The sequence below is a fragment of the Rhamphochromis sp. 'chilingali' genome (genome assembly GCF_963969265.1).
Source record: "Rhamphochromis sp. 'chilingali' genome assembly, chromosome: 11".
NCBI lineage: Eukaryota > Metazoa > Chordata > Actinopteri > Cichliformes > Cichlidae > Rhamphochromis > Rhamphochromis sp. 'chilingali'.
In genome coordinates this window covers 12,967,839-12,989,272 of record NC_137938.1, presented here as the reverse complement: position 1 = coordinate 12,989,272, position 21,434 = coordinate 12,967,839, and the positions used below count along the sequence as shown (strand labels likewise).

The 21,434-nt window shown below is 38.6% G+C and overlaps 1 protein-coding gene across 10 annotated transcripts in view; it reads left to right on the top strand.

Moving 5' to 3' along the window:
• LOC308404971 (CUB and sushi domain-containing protein 3-like) overlaps positions 1 to 21,434 on the top strand; it is a 251,895-nt gene that overhangs the window by 133,922 nt on the left and 96,539 nt on the right. For all 10 annotated transcript variants that reach the window (XR_013973240.1, XM_080895307.1, XM_080895306.1 and 7 more), the window contains 5 exons: positions 3,564 to 3,755; positions 5,020 to 5,158; positions 6,482 to 6,669; positions 6,985 to 7,179; positions 9,867 to 9,983. Coding sequence is in view for 9 of the 10 variants with exons in the window: in XM_080895307.1 (XP_080751433.1) it covers positions 3,564 to 3,755; positions 5,020 to 5,158; positions 6,482 to 6,669; positions 6,985 to 7,179; positions 9,867 to 9,983 (831 nt within the window). In the remaining variant the exon portion in view is untranslated. The remainder of the gene's footprint in view (positions 1 to 3,563; positions 3,756 to 5,019; positions 5,159 to 6,481; positions 6,670 to 6,984; positions 7,180 to 9,866; positions 9,984 to 21,434) is intronic.

Sequence of the window (21,434 nt, the reverse complement as noted above, 5' to 3'; positions counted from 1 at the left end):
AACAATAGTCATGTAGGATTTCATTAAGAATATACTACCTTAAATAAAAATGTAAGCAAGAAATCACTCCCACTATCAAATTAATGTGGTAGTGAGAGTTTCCACCAGGCACTAAGATGAAGAACAAAATCTAACCCATAAAAATACCGTGGAAGATTTTTTTATATTGGATTTTGATTTAATTTGCTATGTCTCAGACTACACAGGCATCAGTTGGCATGTTCATCATAGTACAATTAGAGAAACATTGAACAAGCGTGGCTTATTTCAAGCAGAAAGCATCCTGCAACATGGCAGCACAGCTGGACAGATGAGACTAAAAGTAGAGATGCTTGTCTATAATGCACAGCAACACATTTGGTTGAAGCTCGTTAGGTCCCCATCCTAGGGGTAAATTAGACATCCAACATGCAGCTAACATGAGACTCTACCACTCCCAAGAAAAAGCCTGCAGCACATAACAATTCAAGATGTTGAGCAGCAGTTTATTCACTTCAGAGGTAAGCAATGCCAAAATGACTAACAGAAGTTTCTTATTGTTCGTAATGTTCCCTAAAACAAAATAAAAGGCAAACAGTAGACAATTCTTTAACCTGTACTCCTAAGCAATAAACAAAAGAAAAAGGATTTCAACAGAAAGAGATTCTCACTCCTACTGAACTGCTCACTGTGTGCATATGTGTATAATTATTTACAATTTACTGTTTACAAAGACTGTTTCTTCAAGGCTTTTAGCTAACAACCCAGGGCTCTATTCCAGGAAGCAGGTTCATCGAACTCTGCGTTTAAAAACAAACTCTGAGCTGAGTAACTGTGATCAGCAACTCTGAGATTTTGGTTCCAGAAGAGCTAATCAGATTTAGTTTAATCAACTCTGTGTTTATTCACCTTAAGTTAAGCTTGTGCGTGAGTAAAGAACGAAGGCCATCATCAGTGGAGCTCTGATACCAAAATTCACCATGGCAACGGGTAAATAAAGCACAGAGAATCAATTTCATTTCAGTGGACTAAGGAATATGAAGCATGTCAGTGCTGAACATGATATTTATCTTAAAAAAAACAAGAGGAAAGAAAATCACCTTGAACCACTCTGTCATCTTTTTTTTAAGATTCATATTTTTTCATCATTTGTCATCATTTACCATCCTTGAATTTTCATTAGATGAAGCTGGAAACTGTAACCTGATAAAATGTTGCTGACAGAAACTGACGCTAAAAGTCTGAAGAAACATATCAGATAGTTCTCTGATGGACCTGTGATATTGGTTACTCAGATAGCAACAGAGCCTGGGAGGATCTGCTCTGGAGTCAGTTTTTTTTAGTTCAATAAAAAAAATTTTGCTGCAGTTTTATGACACTTTAATTTTTTCAGTAATTATTTAGTATAAATTTAATGTACTGATGGGATGCAATAACCTCAATTTTTAATTAAAGTTTTTTTTTATTAGTGGATAAAAATGTGTGATGACATTTGCAGCAAACTCTTCTGTAATGTTTCCCAGTTTAACCAGCAAACATTTTACTCAGTTTCTGTGAATAATAATTTTATATCAACTCAAAAAATACAAGACAGCTTGCTGAGTGTTTAATGGATTTACTGTAAAGATAAGAAATTGAAATTGAAGCTTTTACAGGTTTTAATTATTTCAGAATTGTTTTTAGTGGATGAACCGTTGTAAATACCATCCTGCTGTGCAAGTGGACATGTTTACTGATCCATTACGGAGCCTATGACAGCTTCAGGCGAAACGGGTTCTGGGTCAACCCACTGAGACTGATTTAGGTTTTTTGTAGCTGAAAATATATGTCATAGTCTGAATTTCAGATGCTGAACCTTTCAAAAATGTTGCTTGATATCATCTAATGAATGAATTTCAATTTGTGAAGAAATTTTAACATGAAATTTTCAAAACACAATCAGCTCTCTGCAGCTGCTTTAAAAACTCATTTTAAAATATATTTAGTTGAGTTTTAGAAGCCTAAAGTAATTTCAGAACCAGCTTCATTCACTTATTCACATCATCTCCTGGATCCCATCTATATCTGCGTAACTTTATGCTAAACTTTGGGGGAGTCAAAATCTTTGTCTAAATAAATAAATAAATCTGGGTAAATTCCCAGATGATAACATGCAACTACTTTGCTGGTAATACCGGAAATGGGTAAAGAAAATCAACACCCTATTTATGCAAGATAATTCATAATTTTATTAGGGGGGTTATATTGTTTGGGTCTGATTATTATTGATTATTATTGTCTGATTATTATGTGCCCATCTATGACAGACATTTTTCCATTAATTTGACTGATTACAACATGACAAATGATTGATTATTGATCAGTGTTGTATATGTCCAAACCTTTACACAGACAGGTTTGATGTAAACAGTGATTACTGCAGTGAGGTGCACTAAATGTTTTCAGTGTGGGGAAGCTGGCTGACAGCTTGACAACTGCATTACTGTCCACAGAGTCACAGTGTTAGAAAGATGGAGACTATAGATTTTATTCTCAGCTAATAACAATTCGACCTAATTGTTGTTTCTATCCGTATAGCTGTTTTGACAACTGAATGATTAGATTAAAAATAAAATAAAATAGTGAAATAACAATACACCAGGATTTTGGTGTTCAATGCAAATTAATTATCTCTATTACACGCTCTAATAGCAACTTTATAAATGAGGACATGAATGGGGTTTCGGGGAACAAAACCTGCAAGTTACTGGGTTAATTTTGCAATTTTTCAAACCAGCAGTCAGGGGCAAACACATAAATACGTACACACACTTTGGAGAGAGAGCTTCACACTCTAATGGGAGGAGGCACACGTATAAACAAACACTTCACACATCATCGTGGATCATGACAACTAAAGCACGGAAGTGGAAGGATGATGATGATTTGGGCTTGTTTTGCAGCCATGGGACCTGGGCGCTTTGCAGTCAGTGAGTCAGTCATGAGAATGATTGAAGAAAATGATTTCTTCAAGTAATTTCTCCTAAAGCTGTTTCTACAAGCTATTGAATATAGGGTGTACTTAATTTTCAGAGGACTCGTAAAAGCTTTGTTTCACTTTACTGTATGTGACATTATGAAATATTAATCACATTGAATGCTATATAATAGACATTGCCCTTTTAGATCAAATTTCTGTGTTTTACATATTTAATTTGATGAGCCGTTGGATATGTTTGATTTAGGAAAAACAGCAATAACAACAACAACAACAACACAGAAGTTCAATAAACTAAACTAGCCTTGAGTCTATCTTGAGAGTCTGTTATGCTGAATATTTGTGAAATCCAGCAGAATTTACCAGAACATTATCAAAGCCTTTGGCTGCTGCATAGCTGTGTTTTAGAGAAACAGATTAGGAAAACATGGCAGGATTTTGACTGATATGAGCTGTGATGGGCTCTGTGCTGTAACTCTGTTTGAGCTGCAGTTTAAACATAACCCTACATGGAAACGCTTGTGCATTCTTTCCTGTGCATTTTATGTCGGACCCCAGCTGCTTTTGGTGTGTGTCTGTGAATCACACGTATGTGTTTGCCCTTCAGGTTCGCTTGCAACAGCCTGCAGAGATCCAGGTATTCCCATGAATGGCAGTCGCAACGGAGAAGGGCGGGAGCCGGGTGACTCTGTGACCTTCTCCTGTGATCCGGGATATGAATTGCAGGGAGAGAGCAGAATCACCTGCATCCAAGTGGAAAATAGATACTACTGGCAACCCAGCCCTCCAAGCTGCATTGGTGAGAGAGCGAAAGATTTAAAGAGAGAAGGGAGGTAGTGTGGAGGAGATTGAAGAAAGAAGTTGCGCAGGGAAGTGTAGAGGATCAGAGGGAAGAAGAGATGTGGAGAGGAAGAGGTAGAGCAAAGAGTTTGTCTATTAACTGACTGCAGATGAGACTATAACTCTCTCTCACTCATGTCTTAAAAGTGTGTGTAGAATAAACAACACTCTTCAGATATGTTTGAGCTGTTGCCAGCTCTTATGTGGACAAATCCACTTCTGTTGTTGGTTAAAAGACTGAGTAGTCTATGGTCTCCCAAAACAGTGTCTTATTGGAGCTTAACGGCTAATTACCTAACAATGCAATTAGAAATAATTACACTAAGTAGGTCCAAAGAAACCTAAATGTTCTTGAGTTGCTGCCAACTGGTCTAACAGACTCTTTTTCTCGTCATGAAAGACCTAGGCGTTTGCAAGTCTTGGAGTGCAATTACAAAATCACACAACTTGGCATAATCCACTGACACCAGAAGCATCTCTGTGTTACTGAAAACTTGATGTAAATGTCAGCTGTTCATGTGCTAATAAAGTGTCACCATGCCTAATAAAAACAGCACAGTCACCGTCGTGTTACAAACACTGCTTCATTGTGCTGTGACAGTTGTTAGTTTATTCATCAAAATCAACAGTTGACAGACGCGCAAAGAATTATGGGGAGTGGGGGAGTGCCCGAGGCAGTAAAAATGACATTGAAATAGTCACAAACATAGCCATGCTACTGAGTCTGTTGACTTTCAGATTGATTTGCTACATTGATACTTGACGCGTTCACATAGTCCCAGAGAGATTAAGGAGCAATGAAGGCGGATTAAATAATTAACATGATAACATATGGAATAAAGTCTTGTAAGGGATACATACTGTTTTTTCAGTCATTTATATCTGAAAAATACACACTTCATAGATGCTGCATTGCATTGTGTTGTAAAAGCACACCGTATTGAAATGAATCAGCTCAATTGTCAGGCGTATCACGGTGTTATAATGCAAAGGGGGAAAACAGTGGCCTTTCTAATGCCCTAATCGTTGTTACTGCACCACCGGCTGATGGAGATTTACAAAGGTTATAGAAATAGCCAGTTAAATTTAACGACCCATAAGTGTACATGCCTCACATGTATCAAGCTGAATTTAGCTAAAGGCATTTGCAGCACATTTAAAGACTACTTATGTGTTCACAGCTTTTTTTCTCATTCATCTCGTCCTCCTTTTTATCTCTCAAGCTCCTTGTGGTGGGAATGTGACAGGGTCTTCAGGATTCATCCTTTCTCCCAACTACCCCCATCCCTACCCACACAGCAAAGACTGTGACTGGCTTATCGCAGTTCACTCTGACTATGTCATCTCCCTGGCTTTCATCAGGTAATACGACAACACCAGAACCTAAACCACATGGGTTGATGTATTATTCACACGTGTGGACTTTTCACTTATATTAAGTATTTAGTCAAAAGAAATGTGAGGACTTGACGAATTTGCAGGATGTGAGAAGGCCAATAGATAAAGAAAAATAGTGTTGTCCCTTAAGAACATGGGCCAATAGCTTACAAGCTGACTCTTTCCCTAAACCTGTGGTATTTTTTTGTAACCTGTCTGAAACAGAATGGACTCAGTTCTCAGTGGATGTGCAGTGGATCGGACTGTGCAATGGAATTGCTTGTTTTCTGCAGTGGAACCTGCTATAGCATCACAGCATTAAGCACAGTTGACCATGTGTGTTAAGCAGTAGACCTAAGTTTGAGCCAAGGTGTGTTGGGAGATAGGGAGAAAGCAGCGGTGCCTTTACAGACACTTAGAAGGAGTAGTATTTCAGCCTGCTTTGCTGAAATGTGGGGAAACATGGTTTGTGGGTGAATACTATATCGCAGAATTGTGATAGGAGTGCATCTCGTTAAATATGCTGAAAGATAGTCCGACTGTGTGCTTTGCATTATTAATTGCAATCTAAGCATGCAGCACCAATATCTGCAAAGCAAAGCCACAGATGCGCCCGAGGCCAGTTTTCTTGGGCAGTCTTCTTTTGACTGTCGAGTACTTTTTGCGAAAGCCTGGAAAGGAACAAAAGGTACACTGCTGTTTCTGTACTTCCGCACACTTCGCGGTGAAGGCGGAGAACTCGCCATGTTTCTTCTTCAGCTTTGTCTTTCAAAACAAACGTCTAATAGAGTTAGCACAATGCCGTTCTCTCTCTCTCTCTGACTCTTGGGAATTGCCAAATGAAAGGATGGGGTTATGATTTTAAATTGGAGTTGCCTTGATCCAACTCAAATGCAATTATCTCCAAGCTATTTACATTTTCGTCATAAACCGCGCTCATTATTTTGAAAACAAATGCTCCCCTCTCTCTCTGACTGCAGCATGTGATTTGATATACAGCGCTACAATATGAAACGATCTTTTCACACTGCATTGCCGTCGCCGTCTGGGAAGATTTTGTGCCACCGCAGTGTCACAACAATTTAATCTCTTCTCACCTCTTGGGGGAGATATCTTTTTTTATCTCTTTGTCTGGAGATGCAAAACAAATCGCTTGGCATGACTCACTTCTAGCATTGCAGTGCACACTTTCATTTTGAGACCCAATTGCATTCTAAATCTCTCAATCTGTACAATCTGGTGGTTAAGGCTTGGCAAAATAATAACTGTTTTTATCTTTCATTTGTTTCTTTCTTTTGCTTGTCACAGCTTCAGTATTGAGCCAAACTATGATTTCTTGTACATCTACAATGGGCCAGACAGCAGCGCCCATCTGATTGGCAGCTTCCAAGACAGTAAACTTCCTGAGAAGATTGAGAGCACTTCCAACTTCATGTACTTGGCATTTCGTAGCGACGGCTCTGTGAGCTACACTGGCTTTCATTTGGAATACAAAGGTACTCTAAAGGCTTGAGCATGCGCTTCTTTAAGCATTTCCACTGAATATGTTTATGTAGTTCAGCAGGGGATTTCCTTTGATACACATCTTGTCTTTTGAACACAACACTACACACAGCTACTTGGAGATTAGCCTAAGACCCAGCCTCCTCTATTGCCACAAATTTACAATCTTAATTAATGTTTTTAATACCACAGTGCTGTTAATTTAAACAGAAACTTGCAATCTGTGTAACGCTTAATGCATTTAACAAATCCCTCTCATTTTAGGTAGTTGTCACTGTTGTAAAAGCTTTGTTTTGTTTGATTGGCAGCTAAACTGCGGGAGGCGTGTTTTGATCCCGGGAATGTGATGAATGGCACTAGAATGGGTACTGACTACAAGCTGGGATCTATGGTGACATTTCATTGCGAGGCTGGCTACCTGCTGCAGGGTTACTCGACACTGACATGTGTCATGGGCAACAGCAAGAGACCCGAGTGGGACAGAGCTAAACCAAGTTGTCAAGGTAAGAGGCAACACCTCGGCAATAACAGAAGGCCTTAGAAGCAGAAAACTGCACTCCAGCTGTTTGGTCAATATTTGATACAGTGTGATACCAGGAGAGCGCTGTGTTTAAAAAAAAGAGCTGAAATGTGGCGCACGCTGCTGTCTGTTTGATGCACATGTAGAACATAGCACATTCTGGTCACTCAATAAAGACAAAAATATAATGGGTTCAGCTGTAGTGTAGCACTCATGAACTGGGATTATGGAGGGCAAACTACAGCATATCATGAGTGAGTCAAAGCATAGTGTCCAATTCCAGATCCACACAGTACTCTGCCCTGCATGGTATTTGTGTCTTCTGGATTTAAACGACACTCCCAAATGGCAAATTGCATTCAGCTATAATTTGATGTAATAAACTAGCACATGTAATAAACTAGTGAACATAACGTTCGTTTGCAAATGCGTCGTTTTATTGTTGTTGGCATTCTGTAGGTTCAGCATTTCATGGTGAATAGCAATATTCATGACAAACCATTTACCACTACTGATTTGAATTTAAGGTAACTCTACAGTGTGATAAGAAATGCAAAAAGATGCAAGGAGTGAGATATCCAATTTCTTCTCTTCGCGGTAATCGTTTTAATATTTGTCATAGTCTTAAATCTATCAAGGTTAAATTAGAATTCAGCGCTCATTTACTGCACTGAACATACTGAACGGGAGCACCCAGCCTCACGCCAGGGAGCTATTCATTGCTTTTACAGTTGACACCTCTGTAACTTCACTAAACAGCCCTGGGGTTATGTGTTTTACTAAAGAGTCCATCAACAGCTCTCCGTTAAGTGTTTTCACTTTGAAAATGCATCTGAACTGATGACTGAACCGTCTCAAGGCTAAATGTAATGGCTTCAGCTGCCTCAACATATGGCCAGCTACTGTTCCTTTATGTTATTTAGCAAGCTGTACACTCTGTTTACATTAAACAAGTCTATAATGGCTCACTGTGTTTTCAGTTGTTAAATTGTACTACAGACAGCAGGACTTTTAGTCAAGGTCACTCAGGTCAGAAACTTATATTTAGTATAGAGTATAACTGTGATTCTTACCCAAACTTAAGGGCATCCTGTGGGCTTCTTGACTAGTGGTATCATACTTTACAGATTATTCTTGTACTTTCAGTATAGTAGATTTGTTTTATTATGCTACAATTTGCTCCATTTTCTCCCTTGTGTATGTAAGAAAAGTAGAATAAAGGAAAGGGTCAATATGATTCATGCACTGAGTTCTTAAATCACCATTTATGTAATCATATGAGGTAATAACTCGCCTTTTTCTCTGAAGCATTTAGCTTTCTTTCGTAACTATCAGCCTTTTACAAAACATAAAATGAGTGGTTTTGCAGCCTGCCCTCTTCTCTGTGCAGCACTGCACTCGGCTGTCAGACAGAAACCGTTAAAGCATATCTTGAGAATCCCTTGCTTTCCTTGGTGCCGCTCTTTCCTACTCGAGATTGACAGCGCAGTTTGCTTTCCTTCCCACTAGTAGCATTCTCAGATTCCTCCCCCACCACAGCACCATGTCTCCCATTCTGTCTGACAAATCAGCTTGAATTAGAGCCTCGCGTGCCCGTGTCACATGTGTTTGATTACATGCCTCTTGCTACTTCAGCAACCAAATGCGGATAAATCGCTGATCCATTCTTCTGCACCTCTGCTCACTTCTCATGTGCTGCTCGATGGAACAGCAGTGACATGTGCACAGTGTGGGCCATAGGGGGGTTCAGAGCAGCTGGTGACAGCTTCCCTAATACAAATAACTGTGTGTTTGTTTACAGTCGAGGCTCTCCCACCTGATGGCTCGGTCAGTGAGGTCTGTGGTAAATGCATTAGAGCGACTCTTAGCTAATTAGGTACATTATCAACAGCTTAAGATCAGACTATGAGATGCGATGCAGTAGCAAGACAGACTGCAACTAATATTAACAAGCCTACTGAATATCACTGGCTAAATATCTGCTGAGAGTAGCAGGAAAGTTTTGAGAGATGTATGTTTAATGACAATTAAATTTAAGCGACCTTAGTCTAGCTTTAGCCACACGCTGTATTAGCAGATATTAAAATTAATGGATATGCTTTGTAAAGGTTAGTGATAGGAAAATGCAATCAATTAGAATTATACATCATAACGAAGCACCTTCAAAAATCGCTGGATGTCTGATGAAAGACCAACTTTAGCTGAGTCATTGAATCTGAATCTTTCAAAACAGGGTGCTGAGACGTATGGGCTGATTAAAGTCACAGGCATGTGGGAATGCTGTGCTTTTGTGTTCCCGAGACTGATGGTGTTTTTCTGTATTTTAAAGGCAAAAAGTATTTTTCCTTGCAGGTTTTCTCCCCGTTGGCTCTTTCTAAGCACATCTCAGGGCTTTTCTTTTCCGCGTTTATGGCTCACTCTTCTTTTTGAAGATGTGTCCAAAATGTCTCTCATATGTCAAATTATTTTTTATTTGCTGGACAAATTTATATTTGTCTGCAACTTTTAAAGTTTGTTGTTGTTTTTTTGTGTGCGTGTGATTTTTAGCTGCTTACCCTTCAATAGATGCACTAATTTTATTTTAATCCCTTTTTCCTCCAGGTATTATTAGCTGGTTGCCTCATATTTGTTAACTGAGCTTCCCTGCTGCTTGCCTTGCTGTCTCCACAGCTCCCTGCGGAGGTCACTTCACAGGTTCAGAGGGAACTGTGCTGTCCCCAAACTACCCGCATAATTACACCATAGGGCAGACCTGTGTCTATGACATCTTTGTCCCTGGGGACTTTGGTAAGCATTTTAAGTATTATTTACATGGAACTGCAAAAAAGCTGTTACTTATTGCCTGCTCAAATGCTGCTTATAGCTGATATGTGGTGGCAGCCAGAAATATTTTTCTTCCAAGAAGAAAAAAGAAGAGGCTAACAGATAATAATCTGTTTTCTGTGAATTTTTGCTCCAACATGAGCATGGAAGATAGCCTGTGAAGAAACTGAAGCTTTCTGTAAAATGTGGTCACCAAACACAATGCTCAAACTTGAATTACCCTTTTCCTGTGGAGCTTAATTTGCGCTGCATGCATTTTCAATTTAGAGTGGTACTTTGATGCTTTCGGCCACTGGCACGCATGTTTGCTGCTGGGTAGGATTCGGTTTGTGTAGACTTCCCCATATATAAAAATCAATCACGCAAATGGCTGAGCAATAAATACTGAAGCCAATTGCAAGTATGTGTTGGAGGAAATCTGATTGAATCGATACATACAGATGTTGGTTCCATACCACTACAGAGTTGGGTGTGTGCCGCACCTCTTTCAGCTACCCTCTGCTCTTGTGTATGAGCTGAAATGTAGCGTAAAGAATGGCAGGATTTTGGTTCCAGTAAGAGGCGTAAAAGCAGAACAGGATCAGGGCAAACAAAAATTGATTGTGTTGACGTGAAAAATGCTCCGTAGTGTAGGTAATGGAGAGGAAGGTCATGCAGCGAGGGGCTGTGGGGAATAGACGGCGCAAGCAAATTCTCTGGTGCTCAGTTTATCCACGGACTCCTGTGTATACATAATTCAGCAAAGATCTCTAGAAGACCTTGATGCATTTCTACTCAATATTTCATGTTAGTCATAATGAAGAGCCGAAATGTAGGCAGATGTTTTTATTCTGTAAAGCCCCGTGCTTTAGAAACACAGATTAATCCCCTGTGCGATGATCCGGTCCGACAGTTTACATCCTTTGTTGCCATCTCCCGCTGCTCATGGAGTCCAGGGAACCACAAAACTTTTGTAAATAAACACTGCATTAAAATGCAGCATTTGCTTAAACTGGGAGCAAATGCTTAATGGAGTGTAGTCGCCAAGCAACATTCCCACCTGGGCTTATGCATTTGTTCCAGGGAGTGACTGCTGTGGTGAGGCTGCAGGAAATGGGATTCGCAGCTTGGGTAGAGCAGGCTGAAAATGTTTCACTAGCTATAATACACCCGTGACAGCACATGGCTCTTGTTTTGCTAGTACCTTGTAAATTGTGAATCTAAAGCCAGAACATCAAATGACATCCCCCAAGCCACCAGCATCAAACTGTAGAATTCTCAAATCGTGATATTATTTTTGTAATTTTTACTGCATTGTGATTTAATATTATGAATGAATTTAAAAAAATGAAGGTGTCTCCTCTTGGCTGAGTGCTTTTGGGACGTGCCATGAGCTGTAAATCGAGTAAGGCTAACAAGTGCAAACACACAAACACATGCACATTGAAACAGAGTTGGGAACTAACATCAGTGCATGAAAACAAGCTGAGACATGCATACTTTACTTCGCTGAGCTGATATGAAACCAGTGCACATGAATTAAGTAAAACACATAAATAAACTTTTTTTTGGGGGGGGGGGGGGGGGGGGGGGGGGGTTAATGTTACTGAATAAAGCGTCCAGCATTTTTAGTGTTTTTCCCTCCAGATAAAACAATAAGAAGAGAAATTCTGTTTTCTCTCTGTAGTAGCTTGGCAGCTGAGTCTAGCCTTTGGGCAGTGTGATAACAGAAATCACATTTCAGTGTCTAGTATACAGGTAATTGAAATTTGTAAGCGCCTAGGGTAGAGTGTCAAACGTGTGTCTAAGTGTGTCCCTCATATGACCGATGGCATACCATAAGCCTTTCAGACATTGTGTGAACCTGGCTGGAGCTGCAGGAAAAGGTCAGTGGAAAATCATCTCCTCACTCCGACCCGGTGACCAGAGGGATTTACACCTGTGTTGGAGAACTGGAATGTTATGTGCATATATGTCTTTTGCTGTCACAGTGTAGCCACAAGGGTTTACACAGACCTAAATATAGATATCCATATCATGCAGTGTATGTGAATGTTTGAAATTCTATATATAAGTACAGTATGTTAGTGAGAGTCCTCAGAAATCTGAACAGATTTGGAGTTGGAAGCACTGCATTTAAGATGAATTGGACCATTTCATTTTTTTCCTGATTATTAATAGAATATTTGATTAACTAAGTGACAGTACAGTGTTTGTGTATAGCCAATGCTAGCCAAGATTGCAATGAGCCATGAGCTGTTGGTTTTCAGAATGAAAGTACTGTTGAAAGAAAAAAGATAAGTGACACTCACATGTTTCATTTTATTGTTAACCTATATTTTATATTGATTTAAAGAGCAATGGTGGACTGAGTATGTGATTGTTTTTGATATGAGTGTACAGCAAACAGGATGGGAAAATGTTCTTCATGTGAGAAAATAAAGGTTTTCACTGTACATTCTCAGCAAAAAAGAAAAGATAAATCACTTTTTCAGTTTAGCTTTGCTACATTTGTGACAGAGCGAGTCAGCTATTGATTTCTTTTTCCCCACCTTCAACTGTCTTGTTGCTTAGGCACCTGGAAGTTAGACCTGAAGCGCCAAAGGAAACTGTCTAAAAGAGTGATTAGATAGCAGCCGAAGCACTCTTATTTTTTCTTTTTTTAGTGAAGAATTCAGACTTTGTTTAACCTGATATAAAATGATATCCAGATTGCTGCATGAATGCAAAAAGTATTACTACTGATGATGATGGGTTTCCTTTTTTGTTGTTAGTTTCCCTAAAAGCGCAGTTTTAAGGTGTGTGATTCTGTCACAGGTGGTCGGTGCAAAAGCTTGCGAAAGCTTGTTTATACATGAATGGGATGTTGGCAGATATTTAGTTTTATGTAACCATAGTAGAATTTGTATAGATTAACTACTCTACCCAAGCTGTTGTGCTTTTGTCTCATTGAATGAATAGATCGGTGCATACCTTCCTTGATGTATCCTTACTGTTTGTAGGTTTGGACTGCATTTTGTTTGTCGTGTTTTACATCTGATATGATATAATGTATGCACATAAACATTTATCCATAATAACTATGCACCACTATGTAATCTTGAACAATTCTCCCTGAAGCACTGTCTCTATCATGCAAATTATTGCTGTCTTGCAAAGGACTTGCTGGTATGAAAGTAGACCGTTCGTATTTATAAACCTCGTCACCACTCTTAGCCCGTGTACACATGTATAGGCTCATATGTACATACTGTCTCCACACTGATAATCATAAAAATAATAGCTGACAGTAGACACCAGTGCTTAAACCATGGTGCGTGTATAGTCAACAAGAAGCAGGAGGCTTTGCAGTCACTGGTGAGCCATCATTTTCTTGGTATCTCACCACTCATATTTTGTGCGTGGCTTATTTTACTTTGCCTCATTCAAATGTCATTAAGGTACAATGTGCATCTGTCTTGCCCTTTAATATTTAATTATTCTGTCAGAAATAATGTTTGTAGTCATATTTCAAACAATAACTCTGTTTCTTTTTGTAAAGGCGTGAATTATTCATGGCACTCAACCTTTGCCTTGGGCACTGCTTGGAAACATAAAGATATACACTGCCTACAGGCATTTGCTCTTGTTTACGCCGAGTTCGACGGCTAACTTTTTGTCCTATACTTCCGACAGGATGTTGTATTTTCCTGCCTAAAACAGACACGTGGGATAACCTCATTGTTTGCGGGGGTTCACAGAGGGAAAAAATGGTTATTTGTTTGTTTTTTGGAAGGGATAAAAAGTTCCAAACTGTGCTTCTGGTCTCGTTGTGGGGTTTTTTGTGTTTTGTTTTTTTTCCCCAGTCTGTTTTGTTTAGCCTAAAGGATCTGCTTGTTCATTACAACCCTCTTCCCAAATGTTGATGGCTTCAGAGGTGATTCAAACTCTTCCAATTAGGACCCTCTGTGGCATTTCTGGGTGTTTTTCTTTTGCAGGTTTTTTTTTGTTTTGAGATATGACTCTCAGATCAGTACATTGAAAATAAACTGTGAATTTCAAGCTCATTAAAAATGACATCAAAAGCCATTTGTAGCCTGACTATTAGAGCAACACAATGCAGTGGTTTCACCTTATGTTCTCCAGGTCCAGCCTTAGACCTAATTTTAACAAGATTTTAACAACATTATGAAGCATATCATATATATCTATATACATATTTTTTTTTAACCTGTGGTTAACTTTTCAAATGGTCCATTTTATCCCAAGGTACATTCTCGGTCCAAGGTCTCTCGTGTGGAGTTAATGGTGAATTTCATTTCGTAGAGACAACATTAATTCACCTCTGTTTATCCGCCCGAGGCCCTTTATAGCTTCAGTGTACGTATCTATATAATGGTAACAACAACATATGCATGATGTACCCTGTACCCTGGTTCTTCCATATCTTACATATTGTGTGGAAGTGTGGGGAAATACATATAAAAATACAACTAATCCATTAGTCACAGTACAGAAACGAGCACTGCGTATTATTCACAAGGCTGGTTATCTAGATCATACTCACAAATTCTTTCTTCAGGCAAAGTTACTTAAATTCCAGGATCTGGTTAATTACAATACATCCATAATTTTGTATAAAGCTTTTACTAAACTTTTACCGGCAAATTTACAAACTAGATTTGAAATTCGAGAAAAGGTTTATAATGTGAGAGGCTTTGGAGAATTCAAATTACCCAGAACTCGAACAACCCGTAAAGGCTTTTGTGTGTCTGTATGTGGTGTGAAAATCTGGAACAGTCTGAGTTTACAATTGAAACAATGCAAAAATATTCATAGATTTAAATTTCTCTACAAACAGTTGGTCTGGTCACAGTATACTCAATGATGGGTTTTAGTGTGCTCTGTAATGTCTGTCCTCTTACCATTGCTGGTATGGATTCCAAAAAAATAAATAAATAAATAAAGTGTGCGTATGTATGTACATATATGTACTTGTGTGTGTAGATATATATGTATGTATATGTATGTGTGTTTGTTACTTGTAGTTATTACTGCCTGTTACCTGTAATGCAATTTATAATTTATATATTCTGTATTCAGTTATGAAGGCTCTAATTGTTGGTTGCGAGCTGCCGCTTAGATGCTTGTATCTGCCCGGGGCTGTTGATGGGTCTGTATGCAATGATGGGCGTAGCTGCGGGAAGTTTATTGGTTTTTTTTGTTGATGAGTGAGTATAGGGGTGGGATTTAATAAGTTTTCTTCGTCCCACTCCTTTTTCAGGCAAGTTTTGTTTTTTGTTTTGTGTATTTTATGTTCAATATAGGTATTTGTTGTGCCTGAAAATGAATAAATAAATGAAATGAAAAATGAAATGAAATGAAATGTTTGCCATTGTATGTGTTAGTAGGCGAGACAGGAGCTCTGGCAGATCACTGTAATAAATCTGGGCTCTAACAAGACGGACAGAATCAGCATGAGAGAGAGAGAGACTGTCGAGACTTCAAGAGGTAAAAGGTCTAACTATGAGAGAGAGGCACATCGAACTTTGTTGAATGTCAAAGTCTGAGAGAAAGTTAGATGGCGAGAGATAATAAATGAGGGGGTTATAATAAGCGAGACAGAGAATGAGAAGAATAGGGCGAGAGGAACAGAGTACTGCTGAGAGCGATCATAAAGCGTAGACCCCGGGGGCTGATTGTTGACTCATCAGTGATGTTTGCTGAAGTGTAAGATTCTGCCTCGAGCCACCCCAGCACATGACTTGCTACATCCTACACAACAAAATCATTACCTTGTCTGTCTCCATCAGCTTACACCATACACTTCCCTCAACCTAATATAAACTGTGAATTTGTTTTGGCTCTGCCTTGAGTTGGAGATCTTTCATGATAGAGCATGTGGTTTTTGATGTGTGTAAGACACAGTCTTGAATGATGACTCTGACTGATTTCGAAGACTTCAAGATTGCAGAGATTCTGGGTGCTCTCTTTGTCATTGTACTGGCTTGTGTTACCCTTTAAAACCCCATTAATGAATGCCGTATAAACCAGTTCTAGTCAGCAAGTACAAACACTAATAAAAACCCAAGCCAAGAAAAAGTATCAGTGCAGTTAAAGCAGGAAGTAAAAAGAAGCCACAGGCCACTTACAGTTTTCTTTCTCTCTTGAGTAACCAAAAGTTACAGTTTTCAATGCACCGAACAGAGTTTTTACCCAAGATAAAAGCCTAATGGGCTGCATACAGATTGTGCCAAGGTACAGCCACGTACACCCTGCCAAAAGAGCTGATGCAATTTTGCTGTGATAATGGGTCATTAAAAATATATGTGTCGATACTGTCATATAATCCCTTTGGTTTCTGTAAATGAGGCTTGTGTATGCTGTCATAGCTCAGAATCTCAGAAGGCCCGCACTACCATAAAACAAAGGTGACAGGTAGCTCTTCCATAATTCATTTCCAGAAGGACAAACATATGCTTCCATTTTTCTTACCTTTCACGACTGCTTGTGCTGTTAGTATTTTTAGCGCCTTATTTGGGCTTTTTGCATACTTTGCCTTAAGGCCAATCCAGTGAGTGTGGGGAAAAAGGTGGCTGTGTTTCGTTCCATTTAAATTATGATGATGTGATGAGCAGTTTCTTAGAAGAGCATGGTCCTCAAGGGGTTTACCTCTTTACCTGAATTCAATTCAATTCATTTATATAGCGCCAAGTCACAACAACAGTTACGCTTTATATTTGTAAGGTAGACACTACAATAATACATACAGAGAAAACCCAACAATCATATGACTCCCTATGAGCAAGCACTTTGGCGACAGTGGGAAGAAAAAACTCCCTTTTAACAGGAAGAAACCTCCGGCAGAATCAGGCTCATCTGCTGCGACTTCTGTTCTTCAGCTTTCAGGTCCCACTTCTGTATAACCGGCTCCCAGTATGGATTCTGTACACAACGTACACCATCTCTCTTTTTAAGATTACGCTTGAAACTTGATAGAGCTTATGATCTGGGCTGGACCAGGGGACCCTTAACCTTTCCTCAATTGTACTGCAATAGGGCTAGGCTGCTGAGAGCTTCCCATGATGCACTGATCATTTCTTTGCTCACCTCTTTTCACCATTTGTGTTTATACACCACTCTACTACTGAGCAGTAGTTATTATTAATAATTATTTTCACACTCTGTCTTTTGTCCTGTCTTCTTCCCCTCACCTCCAACTGGTCGCAGAAGATGGCTGGTTCTGGGTTTAAGAGGTTTCTTCCTCTTTAAAGGGATTTTTTCCTTCCCACTGTCGCCAAGTGCTTGCTCATAGGAAGTCGTCTGATTGTTGTATGTCTCTAATATTGTAGGTCTTTACTTTGCAATAGAAAGCACCTTGATTTGAATCAAACTGAATTGTTTCCCATAGTTTTAACTTCTGACCAACAATAGTGTTATTTTTAGATGTGACCAGTGTTGGTCAAGTTACTTGAAAAAAGTAATCAGTAACTAATTACTGATTACTTCCCCCAAAAAGTAATCCCGTTACTTTACTGATTACTTATTTTCAAAAGTAATTAATTACTTAGTTACTTAGTTACTTTTTAAAAACACGATTTACAACCTGAATAGGTAATAAAGCGATAGATCTTTCAGCCCAATTCTACTTTTTTTGCATAATCCATCACAAAATGTACTCAAATGGAAAAGTCTCTTTTTTTTAACTTGTTTTATCAGTTTTAATCTTTTAACTTTATGCATTGACATATACTTAATACTTGACATATTATCCATTGTTGATCTGCACACAGCTGTTGTCACGAATGTCGCACTCGCTTACGTTATTGTCATGAGACATTCTCGCAAAAAAATCACGGTTTTAGTAACGCAGTAACGCAGCGTTCCTACGGGAAAGTAACGGTAATCTAATTAAAGTTTTTGCGATAGTAATCCCTTACTTTACTCGTTACTTTTAAAAAAGTAATCAGATTACAGTAACGCGTTACTGCCCATCTCTGGATGTGACCTCTCAAATTTCAAAGATTGTGATTTAGATGCACACACATAACAATTTAAAAAAGGGGTGAATCTAAAGAGGCCTCAAAATATGTTTTTGCTTTTAATTTGACTCAGACCTGAAATGGACAGAATCCAGTAACACTTTATTTGTAAAATATTGTAAAACATGAGATGCAAAAGTTCTTGAAAGATGCACCTTTTTAACAAACTTTAAGTCAATGAGAAGCTGGCTGGAAGCTAAGTTTAATCAGCTTATGGGAAGCAATTGCTGGGAGTTGTGTACTTATGAAAGTGGGCATGTTATTATTGGCCAATGGGAAAAATAAATAAAACATACATGTTAGGTAGAAGCAGAATCTCAATAAAATAGATATGGAGATGACGCGGGCGTCTTCCCTGGGTCTCGCCTGAGTTTGTACATGCGGCAAGATGATAAACATGCACAAAAAGTGAAACTGAGGTAGTTTTTAGAGTTTCTTCTGCCTCACTGTCAGACAAAATCCCTTTAAGGCCTTTCACACTGAAGCAAGGACAGAGGGAGATAGAGACCCTGCAGAGGTAGTGAAGGTTCACTGATTAGCTTCAACATGATACCTCAGAAACCAGAGCCTGTTATCAGACTTATACTTCATTTCAGATAAATACTGTAGTTTTTTTCTTTTTGCACCACTGAGAAGTGATGTGGTTGCAAGTGAGTGAAATGGAATAAAATTGAAGTGCTGTAATGCCTGTACTGCATGCACACTTAATATTGAATATTTTATGATGGGTTCTGTGTTTTAGCATGATGGAGATTTAAACTAGTAATCTCTTCTCTTTTAGCTTTTCACATTAAGATGCTTTCAGATTTGGTTGTGTGACTGACTGGACTGAAACGCAAAGAAATCAGAAGTCAATTATGCAGGACTGTCACATGACACAAAAGAATTGTCTTCATCAGAATCAGAAGAGGAATTCTTACCACGTTTTACTGTTTTTAATGGTGTATTAGTCGGAGACCGAGTCTCTGAAAAACCAGATGCCTGCATCATGTTTAGGCTCCATTATATACAGTACATCATGTGTAAAATAACCATTGGTGCTTAGTATATTTTTTTAATATGTTGGTAGGAATAGCCTACTAATTTATTGCATTTGTTATGTAAGTAGAATTTCAAATGTGGAAGTAGTTCATAATATCAGTAGATGCTTATCATGCTGTCTGAAAGCATACACTTGCATTCAGCTTGGTTGGGTGAATGGGCGCAACTTGGGTATGTAGTTAATCCTTAACAGTTACATCTGCAGCAAGTGTCTTCTGTATTTTGCACATTTCTTTTTAAATCTGCATGAAATGTAGCATTTCTTGCTATTACCTTTGCACGGGAACATAGTAATGGTGAATTATAGTTTGAGTGGTTCTTAAACTCTACTTCCAGATAAGCAGGGATGCTGTGTAAAGTGTAAAGAAAAAACAAATGTGAGGATTTGCAAATCATGTTAAACCATATGTTGAATTGAAAATGGTGAAATAAGGCAACATATTAAATGCTTAAAAAGAGAAATTGTATTGTTTTTAGATTGGAGAAATGCAAAGCACGGTCATGCACATGTGCATTGTTTTTATCATAGTTCATTGAGTGTTTCTTCATTCACTGATAGAACCTTGCAATGACTGCTTCTCTTCTCTCCCAGGATTTGCATTTGTTTGTGACAGGAGATGACAGTCAGATGAAAAGTGCGGCTGAAGTTCAGTGTGAAGGGGTGGTAGCATTCAGTCATTAGGAAAACTATTAAACTGATCTCTTGTTACTTCAGACAATCTAAAAAAGAAAAAAATAATAATACTGCCACATTTTGCATTTCCGAAAAACTTGTTTTCCAGCATTAGTAGTTTCAGCATTTGGAGTTCTGTTACCCTGCCCTTAGGTTAGGTATATTATTTTCTTCTTGGAAAGCCTTCTATGTGCTGTGTGACATGGTTATGTTGAAGATGTTGAAACAATTTTTTTGTGTGTGTTTTATTTCCTTTGGGCTTTATTCTGCTCTGCTCCCCTCACTGAGTCTAAAGTCTCTCTAAATCTCTCTGATTTTTTGCCGTTTACCACATTTCTCACTCCCAGCAGTGAAAAGTAGATTCTTTTGTTATGGTTGTAATTAAAATAATTTTCAGTCTTCTCAGAGGTAGTTGATTCACCAAAATATTATGTTGGTTATATTATAAGAATAATGGATGCAAATAGGGAAACTAGAAAATGACAAACTGTTGGATTCAATGCATTTTGCAACCTCCTGATCAGACTCAAAGAAGAAAGTTTGTCGCTCACAGGAACACAATAAGAAAGTGGTAGAGTTGTGAAAAAAGGTTCTATAGGCTGCTACGAATGGCTCATGACAAGCAACCCTCCTCAACCCTTTAAAGAATATGGCAATTTCATTATTGCTTGGGCTTTCTGTGGCATCCATCCAAGTATATTAAAAGCTCAGTGAATGTCATTCAATCATTCTACAGCAATGGTAAATGTGCTGGTTAAGAAAATGTGAGTTTAAATATCACTGAGTGGCCGAGTCATTCACCTGATGAAGGTTAGGGTTAAGAAAGAGAATACTCAAAATGAGCAAAAGCTGCAGGTGACTATGGGGTACTACTGATGTTTGATTAATTAGTCACTCCACAACATTAAATGTGATCGTTGTATTTTGATGTGAACCTTTTAAAAGTCAGGATGAAGAGAGCTATAGCTACACACTTCTTTCTAAACCCTCACGAATAAAGGTGAGACTAGGTGGATTTCTTCGAGTGTTGACATACTGAGTGTGAACAACAAAGATCCGTCTGCTTACGGCCTTCTGAGCAACACTTCCATTTAACAGCAGTTTTATTTAAAAATGCTTTTACAATGTGATGCCTCAAAATATGAGTATTCCTGCAAGACCCACTCTGAGAAATTTTAATGTGATCCTTATGCCATTGATTTATGAACTAGACTGAATAGCGTAGTCGGTTCAAGAGGGATTTGGCAGGTGGGGGGAGTTTATGTATAGCACCATGGGGAGAATAATCACTTAAAATAAAACACATAGTTATTTGTATTCTGAGCTCCATTAGATTTTACTTCATCTGCAGGCTGTAATCAACTGACCTGTCCAGCCAGCTGAATTCAACATGATACAAGTAGATTATTCATAAGCTGTGTAGCTGATTTCCAACCACTACATAGTAGGTAGTATTTGGTGAGTGAATCTAATCAGCAACGTAACCTTTCATTTAAGTTGATCATTGCTACTCTGTTGCTACCCTGTATCTGTCCACCATAGTGAATTACTGCAAACTACACCACAGTGCTGCAAACTAACCACTTTAGCATGCACTAAACCGTACTAAACTACCCCCTTTATACAACCTTTGAATAACCCCAAAAAATACCCCAACTTATTATACATTGCAAAATATGTAAGAAACTTCTGCAGCACATC